Source organism: Aedes aegypti, chromosome 2 (genome assembly GCF_002204515.2).
Source record: "Aedes aegypti strain LVP_AGWG chromosome 2, AaegL5.0 Primary Assembly, whole genome shotgun sequence".
NCBI lineage: Eukaryota > Metazoa > Arthropoda > Insecta > Diptera > Culicidae > Aedes > Aedes aegypti.
In genome coordinates, this window is record NC_035108.1 from 135,610,216 (window position 1) to 135,633,037 (window position 22,822).

At 38.3% G+C, this 22,822-nt stretch overlaps 1 protein-coding gene across 15 annotated transcripts in view; it reads left to right on the forward strand.

The window, feature by feature from the left end:
* The window catches only part of LOC5577718 (high affinity cAMP-specific and IBMX-insensitive 3',5'-cyclic phosphodiesterase 8), a 730,891-nt gene extending 708,309 nt beyond the window's left edge, over window positions 1-22,582 (forward strand). For all 15 annotated transcript variants that reach the window (XM_021842486.1, XM_021842487.1, XM_021842485.1 and 12 more), the window contains 8 exons: window positions 2,917-3,027; window positions 3,097-3,266; window positions 4,384-4,780; window positions 4,847-5,054; window positions 5,131-5,276; window positions 21,104-21,326; window positions 21,442-21,870; window positions 22,107-22,582. In XM_021842486.1, the coding sequence (XP_021698178.1) occupies window positions 2,917-3,027; window positions 3,097-3,266; window positions 4,384-4,780; window positions 4,847-5,054; window positions 5,131-5,276; window positions 21,104-21,326; window positions 21,442-21,870; window positions 22,107-22,267 (1,845 nt within the window). In that variant the 3' untranslated portion in view covers window positions 22,268-22,582. The remainder of the gene's footprint in view (window positions 1-2,916; window positions 3,028-3,096; window positions 3,267-4,383; window positions 4,781-4,846; window positions 5,055-5,130; window positions 5,277-21,103; window positions 21,327-21,441; window positions 21,871-22,106) is intronic.
* The last annotated feature ends 240 nt before the right edge of the window (window positions 22,583-22,822 follow it).

Consider the following 22,822-nt stretch of genomic DNA (forward strand, 5'->3'; position numbering starts at 1 on the left):
CTGCTTTCTTATTCTTCATTCTAGCCACATCGGCACATCATATTTTCCGGTCACTCCCACTCATCCAACAAAGTTCCGTCTGCTTGATGGTGGATATTTGGGTTGAGGGTCAATGGAAGTGTTTTATGTGATACATATAGGTATATGGACAACAAAGTTCATAGAAAAGAGAAGATCTGTGATAATTTACGACGCGATGGTTGACCTGAATATCCGTTTACGGTTGTGCAAAAGGACTTCTGCGGTCGAAGGTGATGGTTGTTGATGATAACCCGAAGTATGAGATGATTTATTTGAAGCGTTTCCTGGAACTATGCTTACAAGAGATATTAACCTCGTGGTTTTAAAGAGAACTCATTTTTGGTAAATCGATACCTTAAACGACTAAAGTGACATTTTTGCAATATAAGAACTGAATTGATAACTGTGGAAGTGCTCATGAAATGGTAGAAAGGTGATTTATTGAGTGCCTTAAAACAACCATTCTGTCATGCTGTAGGCTTTGGTGAATGTACGATTGTTTTAATGGTAGATTTCGGAGGCAGCGTAATTGGATTCCATGGAGTAATAACTGTTTTCATGAATTTGCGATTTCCGCAAAACTATCGTTCTGTTCAAATCAGAAACATGATGCAAAGCCACAAAAGATATACAGTCGCCTCTCCACATTTCGAAATCGAAGGGACCATCGAGATAGGGAGAGACCGAGACGAAAAAATATATTTTAATGAACACTAGATTGAAAATCACTCCTTTGCCAGGAAAATAATTAACAAACAAACTTCATTTCGAGTTTCCATATTGTTCTGAATCATTAAAATCTGGTCTAGTAACTTCTGATAATGTTCATATCGACATATGGAGAGAAAATTGGGAACACAAAATCAACAGTATTACATCGAGATATGAAGATATAGAGATAAGGAGGATGTCGAGATATGGAAAGCGAAATCGTATGCAGAATGCAGGGACCGAAACAATCATCGACATAGGGAGAGTTATCGAGATGCAGAGATGTGGAGAGTCGAGTGTACATTAATTTAAATGGTTGGTTGTTAGAATTTTAAAATGTTAATGTGTAAATAATTATATGCTAAGGAAATCCTTTACGAATTCCGCAAAATTCTTCGCCAGAAGAGTCCAAAAGATCAGTCAAAAAAAAATTTCTTGGGATTAAACCAGAGATTCCAGCAATTAAAATATTCCTCAAAACCGTCGTTGAGATTTTGCTCAATGTGTTCATTAAGAGATTTATAATTAAATTGTTCCAAAAAATTTTAACGGTTCTTGCATAATTAATAGATTTAAAAGAAATTGATAGGAATTTCTTTAATGGATTTCTTTTACGTAATTCACTTACCTTTTCTATGACATTAGTCCCAATGGAAAATTTCTAAAAAAAATCGCAATAAAATTTTCTTTAAAATCACTTACGAGTCCTCCAAGGGATTCCCAAAAAAACACATTCGTCCAGAAAAACAACACTACATACAACCAGATTTTTTATCCAGGAATCTTCTGAGAGTCCTTCAAGGATGGTTTTTAGAATGCGTGTATGAATTTCTTCTGTTAGTTGTTTATCAAATTTTTAAGAAAATTCAGAAATCAATCTATAACATTTCCAATCTATGACATTTCTTCTACCGTGGCATAGATTCCAGGATTTAATCATTTAGGGTCAATATAGCCATCACTATAAACGCTCATCATGCAACAAGACCATGCTGAAGATTGTCTATTGGTAACGTAAGCTTTCAATTAAGAACTTTGGAAGTGCTCATAAGACCACTTATTTGAGAAGCTTCGTTTGGGACGTAACTTCAGAGATAAGAAGAAGAAGTAAACTGCCGTGAATCGCAAGTCAGTCCCATCTGTAAAAAGCAGGCATTGAGAAAATGGGCTGTGAAGTTTTCAAACTCGTTTTCCATACAAATATTCAAAAAATTCCAGAGGATTGGAACATGTTACAATCTTAATGAAACTTTCACAACTTGCTTTTCACTACGATATCTTTAAGAGAAAAATATAAAGATGATCAAAACAAGTTACAATTATGAGTTCCACGGTGCAAAATCTGTAGTGGGACTGTATGCGGTTACTTTTCATTATGGGACAATTTGACTTGCTGTTTTTTTCCTATTTTTTCCGAACAAATCAAATTATTTCATTAGTTCAGCTGAAAGAGCATTGGAAAAGATGCTGAAAACTGAACTCAACTCATTTTTGTCGAAAATGCAGATGGGACTGACTTGCGATTCACGGCAGTAAACGACAATAATAAATTGTGGTTCCGATGTAGATGCCCACTCTTCAAAAAGAATTGTGCTTTGCGAAAAGACCATGTGATAATTGATTGGAAATCAAATTCAGGTCAACTTCTGCGTCCATGGGTCCGTTCATCCCACGCACCAGTTCTGCTTACCAAAACTTGGCCCACTAAGTACACAGATATCTTCTACGCCGCTTGTGGATGGCACACCCTCCTCGTGGTACAGGGGTAAGACGCCCTGTCTAATGAACAGGGAGTCGTGAGTTCGATTCTCATCGAAAAAACTTGTAACTTTTTCGCAAATTTCAATTCAATTTGCCCATTTAATCCAATTTCAAAGTATATGTAATGCTTAGTTATTCGGTAGTTGTTAAAACTTCCACTCATCTGGAGTTGTAAACAAAAAATCATAATTATTAAAGTACGACACTCAATATTAACGCTAAACACAATAAAAAAACTTTTCGTAAGTGTATTGCAATTTTTTCCACTATCTATGCACTTGACTGTGCTTTCCGCATAGTTCAGCCAAAACTTCAAGCTTTAAAGTATGACACTCCATTAATCCTACGTGAGCCATATAACAATTTCCATTCAAAATATGCTCTTCAACACATACATTAACATCTCTCTTAATTTTTTTCCAGGCTCTATACACGGCACTGCACCGGTCGCGTGAGGCTGTCATCATAACGGACGATTCATTGCGAGCACAATATGCCAACCGGGCGAGCGAAAAGGTTTTGAATATGAAATTGGTATGTTTTTCACCAAAAGGTTTTGTCCCGCTTTCTCATTCGGTTAATGCATGCCATATTTTCCGACAGGATGAAATCGTAGGCAGATCTCTCAACGACTTGGTGACGGCTGATATTAGCAACATTTTATCTCACACCACTAGACATAAGGACTACGAAGGTTTCATCAGCACCCGGCGAAAATCACAAGAAACCCTTCACATTCACGTTCGAGCCGTACCTGTGTCCTGCATTGGAAGGTAGGCGAGCACATATATCTGTTAGGGTGTCCCGAAATTTTACTTTGTCGGAAAACTTGGGAAATCTGGGAGGATGGCAACGCTGCCTGGAGAAGTCCCTGAAAGTATTTCAGAAGAAATATCTGGAGAAATCAGGGGCCCAGATAGCCGTAGCGGTAAACGCGCAGCTATTCAGCATGACCATGCTGAGGGGTCGTGGGTTCGAATCCCACTGGTCGAAGATCTTTTCGTAAAGGAAATTTTCTCGATTCCCATAGTGCATAGAGTATCTTCGTACCTGCCACACGTATACACATGCAAAAATGGTCAATCGGCAAAGAAAGCTCTCAGTTAATAACTGTGGAAGTGCTCATAAGAACACTAATCTGAGAAGCAGGCTTTGTCCCAGTTGGGACGTAACGCCAGAAAGGAGGAGATCTGGAGAAATCACTAGAAGAACTCCAAAAATTATTTCTCCTTGAATATGAAAATAAATTATGGATAATAATCGCGTTAGACACTATGAAGCTATATTTGGAGTTTTTTGAATTGTGCATCAGGATATAGAGACCATTCTTGTTTTTAAGATACTTAAGAGACCTTTCATTAGCACAGCGTCAAAATTTCGATTATTATCGAAATTGGAAGAACCTCAAATCACATCCTGCAATTTTGAAAATGTTTTATCGGGGAAAATTGGATTTCTTCAACATTAAGAACTGTTTTTTATACTAAATTGTAGAAAAGTCTATGTATGGGAAAATTTTCGCTGGCAGAATATTCTTTAACTTGCGAATTACAAAACTTAATCCAAATGCTAGAAGTTCTCATTGAAATATCCGAGGTACATGAATGTTTGGTAATAATCGAGATAATGACACCGTGATTAAGAATATAGACTTTTTAAAGACTTGCAAAATAGTAACCAAGTATTAAATATTAATCGGCTAACAGTCCCGTTAGTTTCAAAAATTCTCAGAGTTTCCTTCATACAAAAGTTTTTGTTTCACATCCTTAATCCATGGGACGTTGAGCTCCCAAGTTTTCTGACAAAGTGATTTTTGGGACACCCTATTAGTTATACCCATCTCATTTCTATCCAACATTCACCGCAAATAATTTACATCTCTTGTCCCAGAAACCCCACACATCTAGTTTTAATTTTGGAGCAAACAAGCGGTACCACCTTATCAGCCCTCGCCAGTGACGCCTTACAAGCTCTACCGCATGGCAAAGAGGTGGCCCGTGGATCGTTACACTCCATCCGGCGCGGTAGCTTTGATGTGCGTTCCACAGCATCGGACGGATTGCGGCGTACCAGTTTAGCAAAGTTGTCCCAGCTTCCGCTGGAGGCCCCCATCACCAAGGTCCTAAGCTTGCTGGCTCAGGTTCAGGAAAACTGCTCCGCGGATGAATCCAAATTGCTGGACAGGGTGATGGAGTTTCTCAAACGGGAGGGACTTTACAGTCCTCAAATGAAGGAAATCCGAACCGAAGACCCAGTGGCGACGGATCTGATAGGAGCTTTGCTCACGGTAGGGTGCCATAAATTTCCGTTTGCCGTTTCCCAGCTCTCAATCTCAATCTTAATAATTCGACAGCAAGGTCCTACCAACATTCTTTCATCGCGCCGAAGTTCGAATGATTCCATCATCCGGGGTGGTGGTCGACCCTCCACCGGTAGCATCGTGTTCAACAAAACCCGAGAATCTTCACAACTATCCGAGCTGCTCAACAGTGCACTCAGCTGGGACTTTGAAATATTTAAGCTGGAAGAGCTTACGGAGAAGCGTCCCCTGGTGTGTTTGGGTATGCAAAACGGCGGCCATAAATTAAAACCGAGAGTCATCGTCATAATCAATTTACATTTCCGTCTGCTTGACAGGTTTGGAGCTGTTCCGGAGGTTCGATGTGTACAACACCTTTTGCTGCGATGAGGTGACATTCAAGCTGTGGCTAATCGAGATAGAGAAGAAGTACCACTCGGACAATACATATCACAACAGTACTCATGCGGCGGATGTAATGCAGGTAAGAGAACGGAAATGGGCGGGATGTCGGACGATAAGGGTGCGTGTGTATGTGATCTGTGTCCTTGGATGATAGTCCCCTGAAGAGTAATAGGATTTCTCAGAAAGGGCAGTTCCGCATGTTATATGATGATGTTAGGACTGGCTAAAGACTTTCCATTCTGATCCAACAATAGATTGATGAATGGATGTATGAAAGATGGAGGGTTACTTGTTCAATTCTGTACTGCGATGGAGGTTATGTGATAGGCAGAAACTATGCATGAAAATTTGGGATCTTATCGACCCTTATCTTGTGAACATTGAGACATCGTCTAAATAAATACCCGTTATGCTATACAACCTCACAATCACCACTAAAGTATAAATCTTTTGAAAACCCCAACTGTTTGATCGATTAGCGATATTTTTGATTATGATATCAATAGGTTTAGCATTTTCATCGATACTCTTGTCAAATCTATACAATTTATGTCTATTGCAGGGGTTACAACTCTCTTTTTAGGTATATGTGCAATTATTTTGTCACAAAATTATAAAGCCAGGCTCAGCATAATTGGAAATAGCACCGTGAAATCTCCTAATCAACCAACTTGGATTACGATTGTCAAACATACAATTTAAATTGACCCTTCCGTGGGTCGAGGCGGTTGGGTATCAATTGTAAAAGGATCGCATGGTACGGTCATACGAAGAGCAACCACATTATATTGTAAATCCACATTCTTGAAAAGGAGCTTTTCAAAAAGGTCGACCGTCACAAAACATGTCAGCTCCAAATGTGTCCAATTGAGTATAAATGTAAGCCTTGATTACAGTTGGAGTCGATATGGAAGATTCTAATAAACCCATTAAAATGATCCATCACCTCCAGATGACACGGAGATCTACTTCTGATTGTAACGTGATTACTTATTACTCTTGGGACCAAAACCCATTTCAAATCAAATCAAATTTAAGCAGCGCTTCACTATGAGCAATAACTTTTAGGCTGCTTCAATATGAAAGCATCTCTTTCTAAACATGTCTAATAAAATTGTCACGAAACAAGGACTAAGGGGAAAACTTTATCCTTTTGAATAACCTTCCTGTTCAGGAATGGTAGACGGATCGAGTGGATTTATTTGTGCTTGACACCATGCACAGCAAGCGCACACACTTTCATCCTTCCATTAATATGATGCTTATTTCTGACGGACACAAAAAGGAAACAGCAGAGGAAATCATCTTTGCTTCGCATAGATTCGAGAGGGAAATTCCTTTTCCACATTTTTGTCAACATTTCGTATTGCAAATCCACGACGGTTTCAAAAAGAGTACTGTCGTATCTGGCTGAGGATGTGAAACATCCTCAACCAAATCGTTGCAACACGTCCGTTGCTCTTAACAATAACCGAATAACTGATTTCAGCTTTCTCTGAGCGATCGCAGCTTGGTCGGATTTCCGACTGTCTCTTTGTCTCTTCGCTCTCGCTCTTCCTCTCTAATATGACAGTTGGATTCTTCCATATCAACTGTCTACACAAATTCAAATAACTCTCCAAGAAAAGTTTCGTTCAATCACAGAACGCAGCCTAAAGAGTAAATATTGAATTGGGCTTAATGTGCAAATGATGTTTATTGCGTGGTGATATTCATAAGTGCTGTTTTAATCATGATAATCATTAGTACTGATTTATATAAATTAGAATATTACATATTCTAAAACACTTATCATTATAGATAGACATGTATACTACACCACAATCCCTCTCACCTCTACTCTCTTATGGAGGTTTTCCTGACAAGTTTGATAATTCGTGAGCTTGTGAAACAAATCAATAAACGAGGCAGAATGTCATCCATTCTCAACTAATCCAAATCCAATCCAAACACAAATTCAATCAAAATTCAATTCGAATCTAAGCAATTTCAATCAAATCGAAATCCAATCTATATCCAATCCAAATCCGATCTTAATCCAATCCAAATCAAATCCAAATCCAATCTAAATCTGATCAAAATCCAACCCAAATCCAATCCAAACCAAATCTAAAGCCAATCCAATCAAATCCAATTCCAATCCAAACAAAAATTTAATCAAAATTCAATTCGAATCTATGCAATTCCAATCAAATCCAAATCAAATCCAAATCCAATAAATCCAATCCAAATCTAATCCAAATCCAATCCAAACAGAAATTCAATCAAAGTTCAATTCGAATCTAATCAATTTCAATCAAATCTAAATCCAATCCAAATCTTATCCAAATCCAATCAAAATCCAATCCAAATCTAATCCAAATCAAATCCAAACACAAATTCAATCGCAGTTCAATTCTAATCTAATCAATTCAAATTAATTCAAAATCCAATCCAAATCCAATCCAAATTAAATCAAAATCCAATCCAAATCAAATACAAATCCAAGAAATCCAATCCAAATCCAATCCCAATCAAATCTTATTCCAATCCAAATCTAATATAATCCAAACACAAATTCAATCAAAATTCAATTCGAATCTAAGCAATTCCAATCAAATCAAAATCCAATCTATATCCAATCCAAATCCAATCTTAATCCAAATAAAATCCAAATCCAATCTAAATCTAATCAAAATCCAAATCCAATCCAAACCAAATCTAAAGCCAATCCAAATCAAATCCAATTCCAATCCAAACAAAAATTTAATCAAAATTTAATTCGAATCTAATCAATTCCAATCAAATCAAAATCCAATCCAAATCAAATACAAATCCAATAAATCCAATCCAAATTCAATCACAATCAAATCTAAATCCAATCCAAATCTAATCCAAATCCAATCTAAATCCAATCCAAATCTAATCCAAATTCAATCCAAACACAAATTCCATCGAAATTCAATTAGAATCTAATCAATTCAAATCAAATCAAAATCCAACCCCAATCAAATCTAAATCCAATCCAAATCCAATCTATATCCAATCCAAATCTAATCCAAATCCAATCCAAACACAAACTCAATCAAAATTCAATTCGAATCTAATCAATTTCAACCAAATCTAAATCCAATCCAAATCATCCAAATCCAATCAAAATCCAATCCAAGTCTAATCCAAATCCAATCCAAACACAAATTCAATCGCAGTTCAATTCTAATCTAATCAATTCAAATTAATTCAAAATCCAATCCAAATCAAATACAAATCCAAGAAATCCAATCCAAATCCAATCCCAATCAAATCTTATTCCAATCCAAATCTAATCCAAATCCAATCCAAACACAAATTCAATCAAAATTCAATTCGAATCTAAGCAATTCCAATCAAATCAAAATCCAATCTATATCCAATCCAAATCCAATCTTAATCCAAATCAAATCCAAATCCAATCTAAATCTAATCAAAATCCAAATCCAATCCAAACCAAATCTAAAACCAAGCACATTCCAATCCAAACAAAAATTTAATCAAAATTCAATTCGAATCTAATCAATTCCAATCAAATCAAAATCCAATCCAAATCAAATACAAATCCAATAAATCCAATCCAAATCCAATCACAATCAAATCTAAATCCAATCCAAATCTAATGCAAATCCAATCTAAATCCAATCCAAACACAAACTCAATCAAAATTCAATTCAAATCCAATCAATTCAAATCAAATCAAAACCCAATCCAAATCAAATCGAAATCAAATCCAAATACAATAAATGCAATCCAAATCCAAACCCAATCTAATCCAAATCCAATCTTAATCCAATCTAAATTCAATCCAAATTCAATCCAAACACAAATTCAATCGAAATTCAATTCGAATCTAATCAATTCAAATCAAATAAAAAATCCAATCCAAATCCAATCCCAATCAAATCTAAATCCAATCCAAATCCAATCTATATCCAAATCTAATCCAAATCCAATCCAAACACAAATTCAATAAAAATTCAAGTCAAATCTAAGCAATTCCAATCAAATCAAAATCCAATCCAAATCTAATCCAAATCCAATCTAAATCCAATCCAAATCTAATCCAAACACAAATTCAATCGAAATTCAATTCGAATCTAATCAATTCAAATCAAATCAAAATCCAGTCAAAATCCAATCCCAATCAAATCAAAATCCAATCCAAATCCAATCTATATCCAATCCAAACACAAATTCAATTAAAATTCAATTCGAATCTAATCAATTCAAATCAAAATCCAATTTAAATCCAATCCAAATCCAATTCCAATCCAATCCAATACTCATGCAATCCAATCCAAATCCAATTCTAATCCAATCCAAATATCGTCCAACTCCAAATTCAATTAATATAAAATCCAAATCCAACTCGAATCAGTATCGGAATTAAATGTTTGTCATACTGATGAAATACGTCCGGTTTTGTCGAACCAACAAATTCATTTCATGGCACCAGTATGTGCAAAATATTAATATACTACACACAAGATCTACCGTTGAATGGTAAAAACGCTCAATTTTTACAAATTTTGAAAGTAAACTTAAAAAAGTATTTTATTATTATTCATTATGAAATTCGAGTTTGCATTTCTTTGTGACTTGTTTTTCTTAATTGGTTCTCGTATTAAGCACTTTTCTATTAAATCAAATTTTTGAAGAATCGTTTTTTACTAGTATTCACTAATATAGCTCATTTATTCCTATATATTTTTCCAATCCTCTTCCTTTATCACTCATTTTTTTTTTGTTACTGCAATTTGTTCCAGTCTCTTGATTTTTCAGCTCTACATTCCTCCCATTCTTTTGTTTAATCCCATCTCTTTTTCTTGATTTTATATCATTCTTGCTTCGCTCATTCTTTTAGCCAGATCTCTTTTTTTTTTGGCGTCGTATAATATCCATTTTCATTATTTTTTTTTTCTAGCCATATCTGTACATTTATTTTTTTTTTTTAACTATTTTCTCATGTCCGATTCCTTTTATTTTTTTTAGCCACATTTATTTTTTTAGCTTCTTTAGTCTCCATTATCCTCTTATTTTAGCCACATCTATTTTTTATAGCTGTTTTTCACCTTATTTTTTCTTTAGCTACATCTATTTTTTAGCTCCATATGTATTTTTTTTCTCTTTTTTTCTAGCCACATCTATTTGTTTTTGGCTTTTTCTCATATCCGTATTCCTCTTTCTTTTTTTAGCCTCATCTATTTTTTTAGCATCGTATCATATCCGTTTTCCTCTTGCTTCATATTATGACCGTTTCGACCAATCTTTGTTCTAGCCACATATAGTTTTCACTCCATCTTTTGATCTGCCAAATAATTTGCTTATTTTTCAAAAAACACCACACTGGTTCAGCTACCGGCTGCACCATGTCGTATCTGGCTGAGGATGTGAAACATCCTCAACCAAATCGTTGCAACACGTCCGTTGCTCTTAACAATAACCGAATAACTGATTTCAGCTTTCTCTGAGCGATCGCAGCTTGGTCGGATTTCCGACTGTCTCTTTGTCTCTTCGCTCTCGCTCTTCCTCTCTAATATGACAGTTGGATTCTTCCATATCAACTGTCTACACAAATTCAAATAACTCTCCAAGAAAAGTTTCGTTCAATCACAGAACGCAGCCTAAAGAGTAAATATTGAATTGGGCTTAATGTGCAAATGATGTTTATTGCGTGGTGATATTCATAAGTGCTGTTTTAATCATGATAATCATTAGTACTGATTTATATAAATTAGAATATTACATATTCTAAAACACTTATCATTATAGATAGACATGTATACTACACCACAAGTACCAACCCAATTCCAGAAATAATTTTTCCGAAATTACCTTTGTGCAACCCTTTTCTCTGCGTATAGAGAGAAAGTCAGTGATACATTTCATATACAGTGACCGCCCATTTGCTTGATATTTACATCAGTATTAAAGAGCCTGCCTTGTTAATTTTTATGCCGTGCTCTATAGTTTATTACCTCTATTACCCTGAAGTTATTTCAGATCATTTCAAAACGACAGCCAACAGTCTTCAAAAGCTACAACAACATGTATTTGAGAAAAAAATACACTTAAGATGAATAAGAGCAAAATTTTGCTAAATTATAGAAACACTAAACTGCCATGAATCGCAAGCCAGTACCATGTGTAATAAGTAGGCATTGAGAAAATGGACTTTGAAGTATTCAAAAAATTCCATGTTCATGTTCACATCTTTATGAAACATTCACAATTTGGTTTTCACTATGAATCTTTCCGAAAAAAAATAAAAATGATCGAAACACGGTTTATTTTTGTGTTACACGGTGCGAACATCTGTACTGCCTATAAAAGCATAACTGTCCCATATTGATTTTCGAACTAACACCTTTTTTCATCGCAACATTCATGATTTAAATGCACTTCACTAGGCATATGAAAATTTATACACTTTGTTTGAAAATGTTGTGGAAAAATATGAAGTTGGTGCAGTCCCATATTGAAAAATAAAGGCATAACAGTGTCTATATGAACTTTGAACCCCAATAGCAACAGCAAAACTGGAATTATGTTCAACTTTATATTTTTTCATGATCAATATTAGCAAATTGAGTATTCTGTGGGGTGGAGCTAAATGAATATTGCATTCAAAAATTTACTAGAAAATTATAAACATTTGAGCGCTGTTTTCTCATTGCCTACTATTTCCATAAGGGACAGTTATGCCTTTATGGGCAGAGAAGTGCGACTGATATGCGGTTACTTTTCATTACGGAACAATTTGACTTGCTGTTTTTTCCTACTTTTTCCGAACAAATCTTATTATCTCATTAGGGCAGCTGAAAGAACATTGGATGATATGATGAAAACTGAACTCAACTCAATTTTGACGAAAATGCAAATGGGACTGACTTGCGATTCACGGCAGTAAAAAAAAAGTTTGTGTGTGGTCAAAAATATCCGTCGTGGGGGAAAAAAGTTATTTCGCATAATTTGAGGGATTTCGATGCACTTGATTACTTTTTTCATTGAGTGACACTGAAAACATAAAGTTTGTCAATGTTTTAAAGAAGTGAATTAGGTAATGCTGTGTATGACAAGCGAGATTGTTCTACCAGTGATGTGCAAAAGAAGAAACTCCTGAATAAACTTCAAAGCAATTCCCGGAGACATTCTAATACAATTCGCGCAGGAGCTCCAAAAGAATTTCCGGCAAAGCTCCGAAAGAATCCTCGGTGGAGCTCTAGATACTTGTCCGGGAGAACTGCTGTAAAATCCCAAAGAAATGTATAGAGGAATTCCTGGAAGGAGTACTTCCCAGAAGAAGTCTGAGGGACTTCTCCATAGCAATTCCTACAGGAACTCCGAAGGAATAACTGGAGGAGCTTCCGAGGAATTGCTGGAGGACCATGTAGAAATCTGAGGGAATTACTAGTGGAGCTCTGAACGAACTCTGAAGTAATTCCTGGAAGATATCTATATAAATAAAAATGGAGTGGTGTTCGTATGTCACGAAATGGCTTGAGAACGGGTCAACGGATTGACGCAAGTTTTTCACTGTTACCCTCCACAAGGGATGCGACGTGTTCGTACGAGGAATAAGTTCGGAAAAGCCTCCGGAATAATCTGGAAAACGGGAGAAGACTAAGGTGTCATTTTGTATGGGGGATTTTTTGACGTTTTCCAACAGCCTACTTGATGGCAATACGAAGTTTGCCGGGACCACTAGTCTGAAATAAATCATAGAGGAAGTTTGGAAGAATCAGAAGAGGAACCTTGGTGAAGGAACTTCGGTAGAGGAACTCCTTAGAAGAATCGAGAGAAACACCAAGGTAATTCCTTAAGGAGCTTTGGTGAAATTCATGGAGAAACTATGGAGGAAACCAGAAGGAATTTTCGGTAGAGCTCCAAAGGAACTACCGTGGAATTGCTGGATCAAATTCAGAGGAATAACGTGAGGAACTCCGGAAGAATTGATGGATGGACATTGGAGCATTTCTCGGTGGAACTTCCGGGGAATTGCTGGAGGAACTCCGAAGGAATTTCTGGAATAAAACAATTTCTGAAGAAACTCCGGAGGGATTCCAGTGAGTTCTTAAGAAAAAACTCCGTTGGAATTGAAGGAGAAACTCTTGAGAAATTCTTGAGAGGAATTCCAAGAGTAACTCTAGAAGAATTCCTAGTGGAACTCTGGAGGATTTCTGAGGAATTACTGAAAGATTCCTGGAGAAACTCTGTAACCCAGCACCCTTACAAGTTTCCCGGATGTAAGTTAAAGTGGCTTAAGCGCCACTCCGATTGGAGACCACTAACCGTTTTTTGGAGGTTGCCCGACCTTTTGAGACCCTTCAGGGGAGGGTTAAAGATTTTCCCAAAGTTATTGGGCGGGAAGAAGTTGGCTGACCTAGGGAAACAAGATGCCTCACGACTGTGAAGTCCTGCGAATCAGAAAATTTATGTGTGAAAAAGCGAACTCTGCCGGTAACTAGACAATTGTCGCGAGGGGTATCATCACGGGCAGACGTCACCAGTAAACACTTCGATTAACCCACGTTCGATGAGAGAAAAATCTTCGGTTGGATTCAGGACCAACCTTCCCAGAAAATACTCCAAAAGAGACTACAAAAAAAAACGACCGTAGTGTGAAAATTTCAGATTTCTCTCATACGAAATGCTGTTCAAAAACTGTTGATCTATCGTGTAACCCAAACTCCCTTTTATTCAACTCAATAGGCCTCTGCACTGTTATGATTTTGCATGGGATTTTGACGTTTACTGGCCTTGTTGTTTACACATTTCAAGGCAGAGTGAAAGAGAGAGATAGATTTTTATGCAGAGCCCTATAGACCGATGCACGAGTTCTCTATTTGACGTTTGAGCGGTGCCGTGTTATTTACGTGACCATGGCAACTAATGAGTTCGGCACTGCTCAAACGGCAAATTAGTGAACTTGTGCATTGGTCCATTAAACTATTCATTTCAACATTTGTATTTACAATTCTTCTTTATCGACAATTTTCATAGGCCTATCTAGGGGAACTGTGGGTAAAATGAACAGGGGGGGGGGGGTAAAATGAACAGGTTTGTGTTTTACGGTAATTATGCTATAAATCTATGCAAAACCTAGCACCATCCTTAATTCTCAGACTAAGAAACTATTTCGACAACTATAGCACGATCGAGAACTGTCAAAAGCTGGAGAAGTAAATTAAAACAAAGTACGCCTCTCTGTTTTCTCATGTGATGTAAATTTTCACTCTCGGAATTTAAGGTTTTTATGACTAAAATCATCAATAATCTACTGAACAACGCAGCACATCATATCTTTAAGGTATTTATGGTAGGTAGACGGAAATTGAAAGTTTTTTTATCTACTAAGTTCTTAGAACAAATTATTTGATTATGTTGATTCTTTGGGGGTAAAATGAACCACTCGATATGGGGGTAATATGAACACCATGGCAGGGCGAATACTATCGGATTTTATTTCAGATGCCGAGAGTTTTCCGGAGAACATACAAAGACAGACATGGACAACCATCCAAATGGTCGCAGCTAAACGTTTTATCGATTCCGGAATGTCTGTGAGATATGCATTGATCATGTACCAGATGCCTAGAAACATGCCGCAACCCGTTCAATTTGAATGGTGTTCATTTTACCCCCACTGCATGTTCATTTTACCCCCAGCATGTGTTCATTTTACCCCCAGTATATGTTCATATTACCCCCATTGTATGTTCAATTTACCCCCAAGTATATGTTCATATTACCCCCGTTACATTTTACCCACATGTTTAGAACATTGACTCTGTGGAAAGGAATTTTTAAAACTATAATAATGGTGTTAAAATTCTATTCCCATCAAAATATTTGAACTTGTTACATTGCATAAACATTCTTCTTCAATTCTAAGCTATTTAAAAAAAAATCTGACAGCTTCATAAGCAAGAAAACATGAAAATTGCTTAGGGTGTTCATTTTACCCCCAATTCCCCTATCTAATTCATTTTATTTCATTCCCTCTTACGCTAACTAACTATTATCTCCAACTCGTGCGGTACTCTTGTGCGGTGCGGTATTCATTCGGTGGGCGACTTAAAATCAAAACTTAAAGCCTGCTACCGGCGCTCACATGCGGCCAAACGGTACGGCTATTTGCAGCGGCCACACTAGCTGATTTGGCTAAGGCTAGGGGCAAATCTCACCATGCGCATGGGAATCAAAAAGCATGCATGCTACTTACAGTTTGGACGCTGTCTACTGTCATGGGGGCATCGGCGGTTTGTTGGGAACTCTTAGTACCACGTGTGCTACACGCGGTCTCCTCTCCGGTGCTCGACTCTTGATGCTTCTCGCTAGTTGATCTTCTTCTTCTCAACGGCGCATCCCACGTAGAATTGTGGTCTTCGACGACGGGGTACGGCCGTCTCACCAACGATCACCACCACCGGTGGTCTAGTGGATAGAGTCCTCGCCTCTCACGCTGGTGGTCACCGGATCGAATCCGGTGGGGGAACTTTTTAGCTTCGCTGTTTCTCACTCGGACGTAACGTCGTCGGAGCTGAGAACCTCGCCGGTGGAAACCGGCCTCGTTGCTTGGCGCCCTGCCAAGGGCGCGGGAGTAACGTACGCTGCCCTCTCCGGCCACGTGAACCGCCGGGACTTCCTTCGCAGCAGTAGAGCGGGGTCGGAAACGGTCTCTAACGATATGGGGGCGGTGCGACGGACTCGCAACGTGCCACAAATCGCTTTATCCGCAAGTCTACACTCGCACTTAAACCGCAATAAACGCACTACTACGCACTTTTTGCTAGCAAATCTACCTAATCTTTCGGAACACACCACGGCGCGATAACTAAATTCGGACCGTTCTCGCCTCTTCCGTGGACCTGAACGAAGTGAACGAGCTAAGTCTGAAGATCCTCAGATAAGGCGCGATATGTGAAGGTCTTCGTCACCGAATATTACGCGAAATTAACGAAGTAAATCAAGACTTCGCTTTCACGCACACCAACGTTCCAAATTCGTCGGGTGAAAGCATCCCTTTTCCCCAAGATAGATCTTCCAAATAGCTGCCCTCCCGAAGATTATGAATAGGAAAGGCCGGGTCAACGATTCTTCAATACGATCTCGATAGGTCGATGTCCGAAGATTGTCACATGGTCGCTCCAACAAAGTTCGTATGGCTGCTGAGGTTTGGCGCCAGAAGGCTAGTTGGAACTCATTTAGTTTATGGACTGCGGTGTGGAGCAAGTGAGCTCAGTGAGTTCATTGAGTTCTATACTAATATTCACTCAAACTGAGCGATCGATTTCAAGGGGTAGTTCAATGGTGAAGTTCATTACATTTGCTACTGATGTTATTTATTTACAAATTATAATCACAAATTCATGGTACTGCTACAACTCTTTTGGCGGAAGTCCGAAGGAATTCACGGTGGATCTGCAAAGGAATTATCGTAGGAAATCTGAAGGAATTGCTGAAGGAACTCCTACAAAAAAAATCCATGAGGAACCTTGAAGAAATTCTTAGAGGACCACCATAAGATTTCCTAGCGGATCACCGAATGATTTGCTTTAGGAATTGCGGAATATTTTCTAGAGAAACGTCGAAAAAAAGGAGGAAATCCCGAATGAACTTTCTGGAAGTTTCTCTAGGAAATCCAAAGAAATTCTTGAAAAAATTGCGAGGAATTTCTGGAGGAGCTTTGAAAGCATTTCTGAAGGATTCTAGAGGAACTCTGAAGAAATTCTTGGAGGAATGCACGAATTAACGAAGTTACTCTGAAATTTCTGAAGGAAATCTCCGGAAAATTTTCTGGAGGAATTCCTGGAGGAAACATCCGGAGGAATTGCTTTGGAAATTCCCTGAGGAATTCGTTGAGAATATCCCGGAGTAGTTCTTGGGGGATATCCCCGAAGGAATTCCCAAAATCTTCGGAGAAATTCCTGGTGCGTATCGTCAAAAACTTCCTGGAGGAAATCTCCGGAAAAAATCTCTGAAAATGCAGGGAGGACTTCCTGGAGAAAATCCCCGGAGGAATTATTAGATAAAATTTCCAGAGGAAAACTCAAGGGCAATTTTTAGATGAATTCTTGGAGAAAATCCCAGGAGGGTTTTCGGGAGAAAATCCCATGAGTAATTCCCGGGAATATCCGGAGGAATTTTCCCGGGAATAATTTCTGGAGGAAAAAGAAGAATTCCTGAACAAAATCCCCGGAGGAATACTTCGAAAAAATTTCAGGAGGAAAATTCCGTCACAATTTCTGGAGAAATTCCTGGAGAAAATCTCAGGAGGATTTTCGGGAGGAAATCCCCCGAGCAATGTACGGGAATATCCGGAGGATATTTCCCAGGAATACCCGAAGGAATTCTTGGTTGAAATCCCCGGAAGAATTTCTGGAAGCAATCCCCGGAGGAATTGCTATTACGAATCTCCTGGGGAATTTCTGGAGACAATCTACGAATGAGTTCTTGAGTGGGAAATCTTTTGGTGCAAATACCCAGGAAAAATCTTGGTGGAAATTTCCAGATAAATTCTCCGAAAAAATCCCTGGAGGAACTTGTTAATGAAATCCCCAGAAGAATTCCTGGACAAAATCCCCGGAAGAATCCTTTGGAAAAATCTCCGGAGAAATTTCTGGAAGAAATCCCCGTAGGAGTTCCTGGAGGAAATTCCCAAAGGAATTTATGAACGAGATCCCCGGAAGAATACCTGGATCAAAACGTTGGAGTTTCTAAAAAGAATTTTTCAAGTGAATTCCTGGAATAAATCTCCGCAAGAATTTCTGGAGTAAATCCCCAGAGCAATTTTATGGAAGAATTCCTGAAGAAAATCCCCGGAAGAATTCTTTAGGGCTATCGCCGAAGGAAACCTTGAAATATCGGGATGAATCTCCAGCGGAATTCCTGGAGGAAATTCTCTGAAAAATAGATAGAATATCTTGAGAAAATCTTCGGAGGGATTTCTCATTGAATTTCTCAACGAAATCCAAAGGAGAATTCCTAGATGCAATCACCGTAGGAAGTGCTATTGGAAATACCTGTGAGGAATGCCTGGAGAAAATAACCGGAGGAGTTTTTGATGGAAAGCCCCGGAGGAATTCTTGGAAAAAAAACTCTGGTGCAAATCCCCAGCGAAATTCCTGGAGGAGATCCCCGGTTAAATTCACTGAAAAAATCCCCGAAGGAATTCCTGTTGGAAATCTCCTAAGGAATTCCTGGACGAAATTCCTGGGGCATATTTTAAAAACTCTCCTCTTTCCTTTGGAATTCCAAACGGCTTTCCTTCGTTTCTCGAATGCTTCGTTAGCTTCCTTTCGGCATCCTTTGCTTTCCCTCCTTCTTTATTAAATCACTTCAATGTTTGCACCTTCACTTGTTTCGGATAGAAAAATCCGAACTGATAAACAAACACGTGTCAAACCAGATTAGGAACAGCTGGAATTTTGGTCCAAATCCGACCAAAAATGGACCAGCCTGTTCCTAAAATAAGACCACAAAACCTCAAATACGTCAAAAATCGCTTGATAATAGTTATCTATTATCTATTTTGGATACCTGTTATCATCCCGTTGGAAAAAAAAACTGTCAAATTGAAAATTCAATTTTCTAGTGAAGTTTATCCATATTAAGTTTTTTCATTCAATGGAATAAAAAGGCTATTTTCACACAAAAATGTGTTGTGATGCAGAAATATGTACATAAACCTGAACAACAGATGCAAATTCAACTTCCTTTTACAAATTTAAGTAAAGTTTTAAACGAGTTGATGCATGATGCAGATTTGCATGGCGGAATAGATAAATAATAATGGAAAATGTAAATGGAATTTTCACCTCTAGGGGCAAAGAAGGGCAAGAAAAACTATTGCACGTCTGGATGATATGCTGGTTCATAGTGAGTAACTCATATTCACGAAACACTTCACATAAAACGTACGCTATGTTGAAAATTTATCAAAATTTTTGAGAAATATTGTAAAAAAAAACATGTTTTGCTACAAATAACAACATTACATGTTAAAAATTATGTAATCATGGTCAAATAAAGCGCTTAAGATAATGCTTTTAAATGAAACCTATTAAGCTTAAATCGGTTATGATTTCGTTGAGATACAGCTGTTTCAAGTTTGCTAGGGAAACCATAGTTGATGAATTTTAATCAGCCCAATTTTGCTGACTTTTCCACACTTACGATGCTGCCAAAAATCGAAAACAAAACAAATCACTCTCAAATTTTGAGAAGTGGTTACTCAACGGTTTTGAATTCTTTAAAAAATATTAACACTTCAGTCGTTGCGCTGTTGTATTTTGTACAACACTGTGGAAAAACCACGCTTTTTGTTCACAACAGCAGCGTGGTGGTGCTGACGGTGGAAAACCGCGCGACGACTGGAAGGTTAATAAGTGAATTGGAGAACATGATTTTTTGAGATTTTGTTCGGCTATTCACCCCTGTGACCGGTGAAGTTGCCCTTAGTATAAAACGACCCAAGCCAAATGTAAATCGACCGATTTCTACCAGAAAACGAACCTGTTTGCGGGTCCGGGACCAAACTTCATATATTTTTGTCCAATCTCCTTTGCCGTTATAATTTTTTATCGCTAATAGACGATCGCTAATGGACCATTTTGGGCTTAGTTTGGGGACATTTTTAGAACTCGGTAGTATTTTTTTTTTACGGAAAGCGCATATTACCCGGATTGTTTTGAAATTTCAAAATTTGTACCGTTATTGAAAAAAATCTTTTTCCATTTTTGGAAGCTACCTGGCAAAAGAAAGTTCCATTCAAAGCAAGACCAACGTAATAAACAACACATGGACTTAAAAAAAGCTTCAGAGGTAACGCCTTTCTTATTGCAATACAACATTTTTTCCTTAGGGGAAGAGGGGCGTATTAGTATTTATAAGAAGCCGAATAACAGTTCTATCGTGATTACAAGCAAGTGGGTACTTAGTTTTGGCCGTGACTGTATCTCGTCATTTCAATTCATGTACAAAAACTCCCTGGAAATAATATTCCTTTGTCAGCCCATAGCCTTTTGTGCAACTTTGAGCAACCACGAAAAGAACTTTTTGCGATTCCGTTGCAAACTAATCAACTTTTCATTGATAATTTGCACTACATCATGGCCTACTTTTCCTACCAAAAAAACAATGCTGAAAAGTGCTACTTTTCAGCACTGTTTTCGGTGCTGAAAAGTAGCACTTTTCAGTTCTGTTTGGAAGGCGTCAGCAAAATATCCCAGTCTATTCTGCTATAGCATCTGATTCTATAGCTGATGTGTGATACAGATACAAGACTGGTGATATTGTCGGCGCGATAAAAACATTTAATCGGTTTCTCGCCGAAGTTGGATTTTCTCAAAATCTATGCGAGATACCTAACTTCGGCAGTGGTGCATTCAATTCGCATCCGGACATGCACTAATGCACCCTACATCCGATGCAGGGTATCTCGCAAGGATACCGAGAAAAATCCGTTACCAGCGAACTGCGGAAGTGAGAACGGATCGTCCAGAATTCGTAGAGGTTGCAGCAGAATCCAGTACTATACGCGTTGTCTTACCTGTTCTGTCCTCCAATAGGGAATGTAGGTCTATGGACAACAAACTTTGTGACATTCGTAGATACTACTAAGTCGCAGCCTACGCGATTGAGAAATACTGAAATGATACTACGCGTGACTATATGCTCACGTGGTTTCTGTTGAAATGTTTGTTTGTGCTTTTGGAAATGATCAAGCTTAAACGGAGTTTTTCGTAATAGCAAAAAATGTTGTATGCAACTCGTTGCAAAACTCGATTTTTTCAGCACTCCGTTCGCTCATCATTTTGCAACTTGTTGCATAAATAACTATTAAATTGCTGGGATTAAGCACTAAATCGTGTATTTTGTTCCCGTTTCCAGGCTACGGCTTGCTACCTGCAGCAGCTATCGAACCGTGAAACGAAAGTGATGGACCGGATGGACGAGGCCACCGCCCTGATTGCCGCAGCTACCCATGACATTGACCACCCTGGCCGTTCTTCGGCCTTCCTGTGCAACTCGGACGACAGGCTCGCACTGCTGTACAATGATATCTGTGTGCTGGAATCGCACCACGCTGCCACTACCTTCCGGTTGACGATGGGTAAGTTTCGTTGGACAATTCCAACTAGTACAATTTATTAAAAATTTGTTTTTTTTTTTATTTTTTCTGTATTAAAATATGACACAATTAACATTTTCCGTTTTGATATTTTCAGCTGACGATAAGATCAACATTTTCAAACACCTGGATCGTGAATCGTACAAGCTGGCTCGGTCGATCATCGTCGACATGATCCTGGCCACGGAGATGACCCGTCATTTTGAACATTTGGCCAAGTTTGTCAGTGTGTTCGGTACAGATGTGGATAGCAAGGAAACCACTCACGACAATGACGATAACCAGATCCTGATAAGAAGAATGTTGATCAAGTGCGCCGACGTGAGCAATCCCACGCGACCGCTCAAGTTCTGCGTTGAATGGGCCCGACGAATAGCTGAGGAATACTTCACCCAGACGGACGAGGAAAAGCACAGGAATCTACCGATCGTGATGCCAATGTTCGATCGGACAACATGCAGCATATCCAAGAGTCAGATCGGTTTTATCGAATATATCATTCACGATATGATGGATGCGTGGAATAGTAAGAACAAGTGTAAAAGGTCATGCATATACTACGTGGACACAAAACAAGTTTTTGGATGCCTTCCTACTCCCTATGGACAAAGGTTTTTCATCCTAAATGGATATTTTATTCCTCTCCATGCCCCTCTACATGGAATAGCGTGGATTTTTACCCTTTAAGTTGTTCACGTGGTATATGGACGGCCCCTAAGATACCGATAGGCATAACTTCACAACATATTCATTATCTTTCAGGTTTTATCGAAATGCCGGAAATTGTCCGTTACATGGAGCACAACTACTCAAAGTGGAAACTGTTCGAGGAGCAAGGCATCAACACGCTGAGCGACATCAAGCGGAAGCAGCTCACGCTCAACAGCGAGACGACCGGTTCGTCTTCGATAGAGGAGCTGTAGTAAGACCGCCCCCACATATCTCCCTCCTGTTCGATTGGCAAACCTTCTCACTCCAGTTTTAAGTCACGGCATGTTTGAGGATGAAGAGGAGGAGGAGGAGGAGCACAATAAGTACGCGTAGCCGGGTGGATGCAAATATAATATATTTGGTAGGCACTTTTGGACGAGTCCGAGTTTCAATCGTCCGTTGTACGTATGATGGCTCGGTTGTCGTTTTAGTCTCATTTTGTATTATCAATAAATAGTTGTTGATCAGTGGATGCTGTTTTATGGTAGAAAATTAAAACATGTCTTATGATGGTATACTAATAGGAACACTCACGTATTGAGATTTATTTTGAACGAAATCAGATACAAGCTTTATGGGGTAAGCTTGAATTAAAAGAGATGAATATTCCTTCGAAAATGCGCTTGTTGAGCATAGGTTTAATTGCTGTTTGATAAAAGATGCATTTAATTACTTGCAGTGGCGTGCAAAAGTAAAATCGATCTTAACACGTTTTTTAGAAAGAGCGTCACCCTGTTTGAATCCATCTAAGGTTACGAACGATGACG